Source organism: Nelumbo nucifera, chromosome 7, assembly GCF_055504915.1.
Source record: "Nelumbo nucifera cultivar China Antique chromosome 7, China Antique-T2T, whole genome shotgun sequence".
Classification (NCBI taxonomy): domain Eukaryota; kingdom Viridiplantae; phylum Streptophyta; class Magnoliopsida; order Proteales; family Nelumbonaceae; genus Nelumbo; species Nelumbo nucifera.
The window spans coordinates 43,905,759-43,918,367 of record NC_142655.1 but is presented as its reverse complement, the minus strand read 5'-3'; the positions used below and the strand labels follow the sequence as shown (position 1 = coordinate 43,918,367).

Here is a 12,609-nt window from a genome sequence, read left to right as displayed (position 1 = left end):
TTTTGTATAGGAAAGGTTCATCCCATAGATAATGCTTTATATCAGAGAAAAAATTCTTTCTTAGCTGATATGTCAAGTGCAGTGGCACCACATTCCCTGCCAAAAAATTAGCCAAATCAGCAAACCAAGGTTCATTATTTCTGTTAATTGCATACAATTGCTCATCTGGGAATTCATCATTCAATGCTGAATTATTAATATTTTCAACATAATTTTCATCCAGCCTTGATAAATGATCAGCTATTGTATTTTCATTACCCTTCTTGTCCTTGATCTCTAGGTCGAATTCTTGCAAAAGCAAGATCCATCATAGCAGCCTAGGTTTTGCATCTTTTTTAGCAAGTAGATGCCTCAAGACAGCATGGTCGGTGAATACGATGACTTTAGATAAGAGCAAACAAGATCTGAATTTCTCAATCGCAAACACTACTGCAAGTAGTTCCTTTTCGGTAGTGGAATAGTTTTTTTGTGCTTCATTCATGGTCCTATTTGCATAGTAAATAGTATGAAATTTCTTATCTCTTCTTTGCCCTAAAACTGCGCCCAAGGTATCATTACTTGCATCACACATAATTTTGAAGGGTAGTTCCCATACAGGAGTTGATACAATCGGTGCTTGAACCAATTTCTCCTTAAGAGTGGTGAATGCATGCAAACAATCATCATTGAATTCGAAAGGTACATCCTTAACTATCGGATTTGTTAGGGGCCTGGCGATTTTAGAGAAATCTTTGATGAATCGCCTATAAAAACCAGCGTACCCGAGAAAGCCCCTAACATCTTTTAATGATTGAGGTGGAGGTAGCTTTTCAATCAGTTCTATTTTAGCTTTATCAACCTCGATGCCCCAGGAGGACACCTTATGCCCTAGAACGATTCCCTCCTTAACCATGAAATGGCATTTTTCCCAGTTCAAAACAAGGTTAGATTCCTTACACCTTTGGAGTACCTGTTCTAAATTATGCAAACATTCATCGAATGATGATTCATAAATGGAGAAATTGTCCATAAAGACCTCCATGAAGTCATCGATAAAATCATCAAATAAGGACATCATACAATGCTGGAAAGTGGTTGGTGCGTTGCATAATCCAAATGGCATCCTCCTGAATGCAAAAGTTCCATACGGGTAGGTAAAAGTGGTCTTCTCCTGGTCTTCAAGTGCAATGGGTACTTGAAGATACCTGGAGTAGCCATCTAAAAAGCAATAATATTCATGTCCTGACAGTTTCTCTATCATCTGATCAATAAATGGAAGAGGGAAGTGATCTTTCCTAGTAGCCTCATTCAATTTTCAATAATCTATACATACCCTCTAACCAGTTACTATTCTTGTGGGAGTTAATTCATTATTTTCATTGAGAATTACAGTAGTACCCTCTTTCTTTGGTACAACTTGAACATGACTTACCCATGGTGAATCAGAAATTGGATAGATTATACCTGCTTCTAGCCACTTCAGAATTTCTGTCTTCACTACCTGTTGCATTTTAGGATTCAGCCTCCTTTGTGGTTGTGCCTTGGGATTGCAACCTTCCTCCATCAAAATCTTGTGCGTGCATACCAGAGGGTTAATCCCTTTCAAATCGGCAATGCTCCATCCGATGGCCATAATGTGTTGTTTGAGCACTCTCACTAGTTTTTCCTCTCGGAGACTTGTCAAATCAGCACAGATACTTACCGATAAAGTAGAACATTCTCCCAAAAATATATATTTTAAATGAGAAGGTAAGGGTTTAAGTTCCACGGCTGGAGGTGCTTTGATGGAAGGTAATAATTGTTTAGTGGAGGTCGGCCCATCTAGTGGTAGAAATCTCCCTTGTCTTGGTTTGCATTCTTCTTGGCCGGCCTCTAAATAATTCATCGCCTCCTTTACCTCTTCCTCCATCACCTGCATGTTATTACAAGAATTATAATACAGTTTTCAAAGGGGTCATCTAACTTTGAATTGTTAATTTCAGCCGCCCAAACATCAACAGAGTCGATTGCATATATCTCATGTTCTTTTGTGTTGGCATACTTCATGGTTTGGAAAACATTAAATACCATTTCTTCACCATTGATCCTAAGAGTAAGTAGACCCTTTTGTATATCAATTAAAGCGTTACCTGTAGCAAGAAAGGGTCGCCCAAGAATCAATGGCATCGATCTATCCTCCTCCATATCCAACACAATGAAATCAGCAGGGATGATGAAATTTCCTACTTTAACTAAGACATCTTCCACTATTCCCCTAGGGTATTTAATGCTTCGATCGGCCAATTATTGGGTAATAGTTGTAGATGTTAGTTCATGCAATCCAAGTCTTTTAAAAATAGAGTAGGGCATTAAATTTATACTAGCACCAAGATCACATAAAGCTTTCTCAAATTCAGCATTCCCTATGGTGCAAGGTATAGAAAAACTCCCTGGATCCTTAAGTTTTGGAGGCAGTTTATTTTGAAGAATGGCAGAACACTCTTCGTTTAGCTTTACCATCTCGCAATCTTCCCACTTTCTTTTGTTCGACATCACCTCTTTTAAGAATTTAGCATATTTCGGCATCTGTGACAATACATCAAGAAGAGGTAGATTAATATGGATCTTTTTGAAAACTTCTAAAAATTTTTCAAATTGCTTATCTAGATTAGCTTTCAAGACTCTTCTGAGGTAGGGGATAGGGAGTTTGATCGCATCTAAATTAAGTTTAGGTGTACTTCCCTCATCCTCCTTTTGCAGATCGGCCACTTCAGCTTTCTTGTCTTCTTTCTGGATTTCGCCAACTGTCTTCCCACTTCTTAAGGCTATGGCGTTTACCTGCTCTCTGGGATTCTTCTCCGTGTTGCTAGGTAGCCGTCCCTCTTTTCTTTCCGACAACAGATTTACAATCTGCCCCATTTGCACTTCTAAGTTCTTAATCGATGCTTCATGGCTTTGGAATTTTTCTTCAGTAGCATTGATGAACTTAGAAATCATCTCTTCCAAATTACTCTTTTTTTTCCTGTCGGGGCGGCTGTTGTTGGAATCCCATGGGTGCCTTTTGCTGATTATTTTTCCATGAGAAATTTGAATGATTCCTCCACCCTAGGTTGTATGTGTTTAAATATGGGTTGAAATTTGACCTGTCAGCATGAGAGATAAAATTAGCAATCTCATGTGAAGTAAAATGACTACTTAATGGACAATCAGAATTAGTATGTCCTATTTGACCACAAAAATCACATGGGATGCTAGATGGTGTATTAATTGCTGTAATATTAAAAGTATTAAGTTTCTTATTCAGATGAGCAAGTTGAGCAGATATGGCTGCAAGGGAATCGATGTGGTGTACTCCCCTCTGATTGGTTCGGTCATTGCTCCACTGGTAGCTGTTCGACACCATCTCCTCCACTAGGTCATAAGCTTCCTCTGGAGTTTTTCTCATGATTGTGCCACCTGCAGCTGCATCAATAATGGATCGATTAGAGGGGGTAATACCATTATAAAAGGTCTGAATTTGACGCCAAGTTGGTATCCCATGGTGAGGACACTTCCTAAGCATCTCCTTGAATCGTTCCCATGCTTCATACAAGGATTCTCTCTCAAATTGAGCAAAAGTAGTGATATCATTAATTAATTTTGCTGTTTTAGAGGGTAGGAAATACTTAGCCAAAAATTTTTGGGTTAGATCATTCCAAGTGGTGATACTTCGTACAGGGAGTGAGTTAAGCCAATCTTTAGCTCTATCACGCAATGAAAACGGAAATAATCTAAGCCTAATAGCATCATCACTAACTCCATTATGTTTAAATGTATCACATATTTCCAAGAAGTTAACAATGTGTGCATTAGGGTCATGACTTAGCAACCCACTAAACTGAATACTTGCTTGAATCATCTGGATGATTGCAGGCTTGATTTCGAAATTATTAGCATGAATTATGGGCTTGCAAATACTAGAAGTCGCCCCATCAATGGTTGGACAGGCATAGTCCAAGAGGGTGCGATTTGCTTCTGCCATCTCTTCTCCAACTTCTATTGCTGGTTTGCCAATATCAACCTCCTCTCTTGTCTTACCTCTATTGGCTCTTTGCAACAAGCGAAGGGTCCTTTCTATTTCTGGATCGAATTCTACTAGTCCTTCTTGTCTAGTGCGTGTCATGCACTAGTGAATCTGAACACAACAAGAGTTCGAACAAGTAAAATAAAATAAAAAAAATAAAGTAAAAAATAAAAGCAGAAATAAAAAGTCTAAATTAACCAAGGTTAACAAGTTCTAATATTATTTTAGGATTAAATCCCCGGCAACGACACCAAAAACTTGATAGCTATAAATATAACCCTAGCAAGTGCAGTAGTTATCAAGTAGTATAAAAATATTATTCCCACGAGGATTTAACAAAATAAGTATTAGAACTACAACCTTCCCTAATTATTTGGACAATCGAATTTCAGATTTGAGAATAAGAACTAATGAAAAGCAGGAAAACAAGAGCATTAGTAACAATGCTGAAGCATGTAATGATTGGTTGAATTTGCTAGGGCTTTCGGTCCACCTAACCATTCCAATGAATATTAATGGATGAGATTATCCAAGATAATTTGTCATTCCCATAAGCTGAAGCCTTTCCAATTTTATTTAATATTCTCTCTCGAGGTATACTAAAACTACTTTTATCAGGTAACCCCTCGATCTCTCGACTAGAGGTCTCAAGATAGAAGCACGTTAAGTCCAAGGAAAAACTATTATATTCAGATGAATCATGTGTACATAACCCTATATACCATTCAATTCACACCATGAATTATGTGGTCAGCTATGTGAATTCCTCTCTCGATTCATTCACATACGCCTGATCAATTAAGAGATGGTCACTCCTAATAACATTAAGCAAGATAACTCACAGACTATATGGAAATCACGATCTTGAGTAAATCAGAATAAAAAGCAGATTCATTGATATGATTAGGTTTTCCACTGCCCTAACTACAGATAAATTAGTTCATACTAGCAAAAATAAAACAAACAAGAGGAAAGAAAGAACTCATGGTTTCGCCCTTGGAGTTGAGATTTCCTCTTCTCCTTGCCGCCACCTCCTTTTTACAGACTTTTGCTTGATAGCTGGATTTCTCCTCTGCTTCTTGATACCTCTCTAGTCCCCCCCTACTCCTTTATATAGCTTAAGGGGAGGGGGTGGTCTCCTACTCTATCTTAAAGTCCTCTGCTTCTTGATACCTCAAAAATAGAAAGTCCTAGTCTAATCATACTCTTATCTCTTTATCTAATGAACCCAATCTCTTTATCTTTATGGGGTTATATCATAAATTTAGATTTGATAAGACCCTTCTCAGTTTCTTGTTCTTTGATTCGTATTAGACCTCCTCTGCGAATTGGGCTGCTAGGCTTTTCTGCAAGTTGGGCTTCAGCTGCGGATTGGGCTTTCCTACGAATTTGCCCCGACTTCGGGCCCGGATTTTACTTCGATGCAGGCTGAATATGCGAAAGACCAAAACATGAAAGTTGTGGCTTTTTCTCTTATCTTTCCAATGGGTCTTGAATAAGCCCAATTAGAGTTCGGATACATGAGTTAGGCCCAAATTACTGAACAGTGCCGAAACTATGAAAAATCATCCGATTTGCCTTTCTTTGCTCCTGATGTCTTTCATCATGCCCTGAACCGAAACACAAGAAGTATGAGTCCAATTAAGTAATAATTCAGTATAAAAGGCAGAACATTTGGGGATAAAAATATGATAAATTCTACTCTCATCAATGAACATTTAAAACTAACACGAGTCTCATTAAGTGTCCAGTTTTAAGGTCTTACACAGAAAGATACCACACAACATGAATCAAATATGTACTTTCTTTATTTACACTAAATGTCAAAAGTACATCAAAACTGATTGGAACTAAGGGCACACAAAACTGTCTAACATCTGCATCACTGATGAGAATAAAAACTATCATATTTTTATACATTAATATTCAGTCTTTTATACTTATTTAGGGTCTAATTGGACTCACTATTCTTGTATTTTGATTTAGGGCACGAAAGAAGGCGTTAGGAGAAAAACAAGGCTAATCGGGTAATTTTGCATAGTTTTGGCGCTGTGTAGTAATCTGTTTAATACTCTCCCATCCGGACTTCGATTGAGATGATTCAAGATGAATTGGAAAGATAAGGAAGAACTCTACAACCTTCATGTTTTAAGTTTTGATAGATTCGGAATGAATCAAAGTCAAAATCGGGCCCGAATTCTAAGTAAATTCATAGAGAAGCCCAATTCGCAGCAGAAACCCATTTCATAGAGAAGCTTTGCAACAGCCCAATTCGTTGAGAAAGCCCAATACGAATTTAGCATGCAAGAATTTCAAAGAGTCCTATCAGATTCAATTTTCTACTGTATTTCTAGAAAGATAAGAGAGATTAAGATTACTAGTTAAGAGATAGGACTAGATTAGATCTAATCTAGGCATTATCTATTAGAGAACTAAACTCCCAATGGATAAAAAACTCCTAAGAGGGGTAGGAGACAGCTCCCTCTTAAGTCTATATAAAGGGGGCGGACTAGCACCCAAGGGCACCATCAAATCCTCCAAGAGAGCTTCAGCCTTCGAAGAGAGCAATCAACAACTAAGGAGGAAGAAGCAGAGTTCGCCCCCTTTCATCTGGAAGTTGCGATTTCATCATGAAGTGTCTGTAAGGTTTTAATTTCTGGTTGAAGGGTTAGGGAAGCTTTGATTCTATAAACATTATGAGATCTAATTGATTTTTATTTTAGTTCATTGTTTATGGGTATTCATATGTTTTCTGCGATTTCCTGTGAAGATTATTTTTATTGAATAAGCAAGAAGGTGCCATTGCTCATTTAATGAAAATAATCTATGGCTGATTGAACCTCCAGTTTCGTATATGATTGGTAGGTTTAGTCATGGTGGCAACTAATAGAAATTGATTGTAAAAAAGTTTTCGATCTATGTTAGGAAAATGTATGATTTGGTTTAAACGGTCCGAGCTTGTGAGATCGCTGACCAGAATTGGGTCTCTCCCCTCTTAATGCTATTAATAGATTAAATCCTAAGAGCTTGTTTATGACTGTCTATTAATAAGAGAAGCAATCAAAGAGCTTGTTTTGGTTGTCGAATAATACGAGTAGAGGCTGGCTGTTAGAGCTTGTTAATGGCTATAACCAATTTATTAATAAACATATGAATTTATCTTTGCATCGAGGATCAATGATAAGAATCAAAGCTGATCTTGTTCCTTCAACCGGAAGCTATCTCCCATCGATTTGATCATTGTTTTTCTGTTATTTTCTGTTATTTTTATTTCATCTTATTTTCCTTATCTTCACAACCCCTACTTCGTTTACTTGGAAATAAATCCACCCAATCCCTGTGGAGACGACCTTGCTCATCACTATATACAAAATATTTAATTGGAGCAAGACATTTTATCTTTGGTTGGATTCGACACCCACCAAATTTTGGCACCCTTTCTGGGGATTGGTGTCCTAAGTAGATTTATTTCCTCTTGCTTGGTTTATGCCTTGTTCTTCTCGTGTAGGTGAACTCCACTACGATCCCGAAATCAAAAACACAGTTTGCCGATTGAGGAAAGAAGCCAAGCAACGTCGCAACCAATCAGCATCACTCCCATCTCCCGGGGTGAAGTCGGTTGCAGAGATCGTTGAGCCATCTAATCACACTGAAGAAGAAGTCATGGCCAACATTGAAGAGAGAACTCCTAGAGAGCTAGCCGCACCAGATCTGCACCAACAACCACTCTACATCGAATATGCAGATCTAGCGGTACCTTTCGAACTCAAATCTGGTCTTATCCACTTGCTTCCTACCTTCTGTGGACTTTCAGGTGAAGATCCCCACAAACATTTAAAAGAATTCCATGTAGTATGCTTAAGCATGAAACCTCTTACCGAGGAACAGATCAAGCTGCGTGCCTTTCCTTTCTCATTAGCTAATAAAGCTAAGGATTGGAAAGGAGATCTGGTTCTATCAGATCTGGTTCTATTAGCTAATACTACTTACCCTCTGGTTCTATCACCACATGGAATGAGATGAAAAGGCAATTTCTTGAAAAGTTCTTCCCTGCCTCCTGAGCTGCTAACATCAGAAAGGAGATCTGTGGTATAAGACAACTCAGTGGAGAAACTCTCTACGAGTACTGGGAGAGATTTAAGCAACTCTGTGCGAGCTGTCCGCAACATCAGATTCCAGACCAACTCCTTATCCAATATTTCTACGAAGGATTATTGCCGATGGATAGGAGTATGATTGATGCAGCAAGCGGAGGTGTGTTGGTGAACAAAACTCCTACCCAAGCAAGAGAATTAATCTCGAACATGGTAGCCAATGCACAACAGTTCGGCATTGGACATGAGTCTATTCCAAGGAGGGTCAATGAAGTAAGTATTTCTTCCATTGATCAAAGATTAGATACCCTCACCTCTCTTATGGAAAAATTGGTAGTAGGCCATGTACAACAGGTAAAGACCTGCGGCATTTGTTCAACTACTGGTCATCCAACCGACATGTGCCCTACACTACAAGATGAACCCTATGAACAAGCCAATGCTGTTGGAGGATTCCCACAAGAGAGATATGATCCCTACTCAAATACTTACAATGCAAGATGGAGGGATCATCCTAACCTTAGCTATGGAGCCAAGCCCTTTGGCTTCCAACAACAACATCAATCTAGACCTCTGGCTCCACAATATTCGTCTTCCAAACTAGGTAGGTCTCTAGATGAAATTGTTAAAGCACTTGCAACTAACACTCAACAATTTCAACAGGAGACAAGGACAAGCATCCGAAACCTGGAGAATCAGTTCAGCCAATTGGCAACTGCTGTGAGTCGAATAGAATCTCAAGTATCAGGAAGGCTACCCTCCCAGACCATGGTCAACACGAAGCAGAATATTAGTGCGATCACCTTGAGAAGTGAAAAGGAGCTGAATAGACTTAGCAAGGAAGCACTGCCACCCCAAACTCAAGATCTAAGCGGTAAAAAGCCCCAAGTCATAGTGATCCCTTCACCTTTTCCTAGTCGATTTGCAAAATCCAAGAAGGAGGAGCAAGACTAGGATATTCTTGAGACATTCCACAAGGTTGAGGTAAATATTCCCCTCCTTGATGCAATGAAGCAAGTACCCCGCTATGCTAAATTCCTCAAGGAGTTGTGCACCCCTAAAAAGAAGCTAAAAGGTGATGAGAAAGTCCACATAGGGGAAAAATGTTTCAGCAATCCTCCAAAAGGAATTACCTCCTAAATGCAAGGATCCAGCACAAGAAGTTTTTGATCTTGATGGGAAGGATGTATTCGAAATCACCATTAGTAAGCATCATGAGAAAGAGGAGTTAACCTAGAGTTCTAAATTGCAAGAAACTGTTGCAGCATTGAATGGTTCTCCAGAGTTACAACAGTTAGGTAATGCTCCTTATATTATGCTGCCGACTTTTGACAGAAAACCTTTACCCTCTGTTTTGCAGGTCCCTATTCCAGATTTGAACCCACCCATGATGGATGAGAGGGGAAAACATCGGAAGTTGCAACTACAAGACCTGGAGAATCCGGTTTATGATTAAAAATAGGGAAGTTTGTTTTTCCTTTTTCTGTTCTTGTTTTTTGCATTTATAGTTAAGTTATCACCACCTTTTCTTTTTACCTTACATTGAAGACAATGCGTAGACTAAGTGTGGGTGGGGGGGGGGGGAGAGTATATGATTTTGATATTGTTTCAGTTCGAAAAAAAAAAAACTCAACTCTCTTGAAGTCAATCGAAACAATATTCTGGGAAAATTCTTGTGGACCTAGTAATGAGGTACAATTAAGAAGTACACGACCTATCTGAAGCCATTCCCTTTTAAGCTAGTCCTAAACTTAGGTTTAAGTAAATAGGGAAATTACTTCACCATTGCCACAATTGGTAGGATGGAGCATAAAATGCACCTACCGGTCAAGTAATCTGATGGTAGGATGGAGCATAAAATGCACCTACCGATCAAGTAATCCGATGGTAGGATGGAGCATAAAATGCACCTACCAGCCAAGTCATCTGATAGTAGGACGGAGTATAAAATGGACCTACTAGCCGAGTAATCCAAAAGTGAGATGGAGCATAAAATGCACTCACTTCTTTAGAGGAGAAAAAGAGAATAAAAAGATAGAGAAGATAAAGATGTTCTCCCTAATTTACTACCTGGTTTGCAGTAGCAAAAATTGGATTGGTTGATGGATGAGTCGTGTATGACTTGGTTGTGTTAATAGTTTGCAATGGTTAACCTGGAATATTTGTGGAGAAAGATGAAGGGGAGTTGAGTTTAAAAATTGGTAGGATAGTTAGTTTGTTCTTGTCAATTTGCATCACCCACTGTAAAGCCTTCATTCTTATCTACCTTTGGTATACATTTATCACAATCATTTTGTACTTGGCCGAGTTTGCTTTCATTTCTGGCCAGTAATACCCCAACCTTTGTAGCCTCCTATAGAGTGCTGCAGTCACATATCCACATTATGTTTTGTGAATTTCGTTCAAGACTACTACCGCCTCTTTAGGCCTTAAGTATCTTGCCTTGACTCCATCTGCCATTCTGTGTTATAGCACTCTGTTCACCAGTTGGAATCTTTGGAGGATTTTACCATCTTGCATCACCATTGTTGGGTTACTCTATTTCTGTATTATGTTGTGTCTCCAATCATTTTCCTTGATGTCATCTTTTGTTTCAACCTAGTGTCCCAATCTTTTTGTTGATGGTTCATTGTGCATCTAGATTGTTATACTGATTGGTTTCTCACCCGGTTGTATCTTAGATCCCAAGGTGGCTAGTGCATCAGCATATCTATTTTTGGCTCTGTTTGGTGTTCATAGGTTACTTCCAAGTCCCTAGTCAACCTCTAAATCAGTGTTCTATATGGCAGAATTGTCAACTCTTTTACTGTTGTGCTGCCATCCATCTGTCCATTTACCTGTTTTGAGTCCCCTATACTTTTACTTTCTTTGCCCCGAAGTCCCTGACTTTTGTCAGACCCAGTACAAGTGCCTCATACTCTGTGATGTTGTGTGAGTAGGAGAACTGTAATTTGAACGAGTATGCTGACGTTTCCCCAGCATGCAAAGTCAATGTGACTCCAGCTCCTGCGGAGGAGTTTATTTTGCTTCCATCAAATGTGAGGGTCCATTCTCCATTATCTACTACTGCAATGATGGAAAGTTCTTCTTCGGGTACGTCTTTAGAGATGGGGAAATTGTCGTTGGTGGGAAAGGCAACTAGGAGGTCTACGACTGCTTGGCATTTGATTGCCTTTGGCTGGGTGTACTCAATGATGTATTCACTTAATTGCATCATCCACTTCACAAGTCTCCCTAAGAGTGGGGGAATGTCAATGAAGTATTTGATTGGATTGCTTCTTGTGATCAACTTCACCTTTTGGCCTAAGATGTAGTGTCTGAACTTCTGTGTAGCGAAGACTAATGCTAAGCACTGTTGTTCCATGTGTGAGTAATTATTTTATGTCAGCTTCAGAGTTCTACTGGCATAATAGATTGGACACTCAACACCCTCATCATTCTCCTGGTCTAACAGACATCCTACGATTTTTGAATTTGATGTTATGCACACCCTAAACTCTTGGCCATTCTTTGGAGGGGACATGGTTGGGACTTTGGCTAGTGTTTGGTTCAGCTGGTCAAAAGCATTCTGGTGTTCTATTGACCACTTATATTCTACAGACTTCTTGGTTAACTTAAGCAAGGGCACTGCTGCATGTGCTAAGCTAGGGATGAACTTTCTAAGGTAGGAGACTTTCCCTAGGTAGGTTTTTAGCTGTGACTCATTACTTGGGGTAGGTAAATTGAGGACTGCTTTTACCTTTATCTCATTTAGGTGGATCCTGGTGTGCTCAACTCTATAGCCCAAGTACTTTCATGACTGTACTTTGAATGCACATTTTAGTGGGTTGAACCTTAGGTTGAAGGCCCTACATCTGGTGAACACCTTTCTCAACTATAGGCGTCTAGGAAGGAGAACAACTAGTTCCCGACCATTGAGTTAATATGAATATCCATGTTTGGCAACGGGAACTCGTCTTTGGGGTAGGCCCTGTTTAGGTCCCTAAAATCGACAAACCACCTAGGGTAGGAGTGGGGAAAGTCAGTGTACTAGTCCTTTATTGATAGTTGTAAGCTAATGTATTTGGATCTAAGTACTAACATTAGTTGGCCATTTTTCTTTTTGACTAGAACCACATAGGCTAACCACCATGGGTGAGCGATTGGTTTGATGAAGCCTACTTTCAGGAGTCGTTCGACCTCCTCTTTGATTTTCAGTGCTATTTTTGGCTTGAAGATCCTCTATAGTTGTTTAACAGGTTTGAATTTAAGGTCAATGTAGAGTGAGTGTTTGACTAATGCCAGGTCCAATTCAGGCATCTGGTTGTACGACCAAGCAAAAACGTCGTGGAATTTTGTCGATATGAAAGAAAACACTGTTCAGTCTTGTTTGACATGTATTCTATTTGTGTGATTGGGAAAATAAAGGTTTTTGTACCTTTGAAAAGGTCCAATGATTTTTGTCTTTCTTCAGGTTCTAATTTGGCCGATATGTACAACAACCTTTTTTCTACT

General features: G+C 39.2%; 1 protein-coding gene and 1 non-coding gene across 2 annotated transcripts; one reads left to right on the top strand and one right to left on the bottom strand.

The window, feature by feature from the left end:
* Positions 1-3,491: 3,491 nt before the first annotated feature.
* On the top strand, positions 3,492-3,598 carry LOC148790432 (small nucleolar RNA R71). The gene has a single exon (XR_016079077.1). It is a non-coding gene; the product is annotated as a small nucleolar RNA R71 (small nucleolar RNA).
* A 7,368-nt stretch (positions 3,599-10,966) lies between these two features.
* Positions 10,967-11,479, bottom strand: LOC148790431 (uncharacterized). Its single transcript, XM_088892290.1, has one exon. It carries the CDS (start codon positions 11,477-11,479, stop codon positions 10,967-10,969), a length of 513 nt encoding a protein of 170 aa, XP_088748416.1.
* Positions 11,480-12,609: the final 1,130 nt, after the last annotated feature.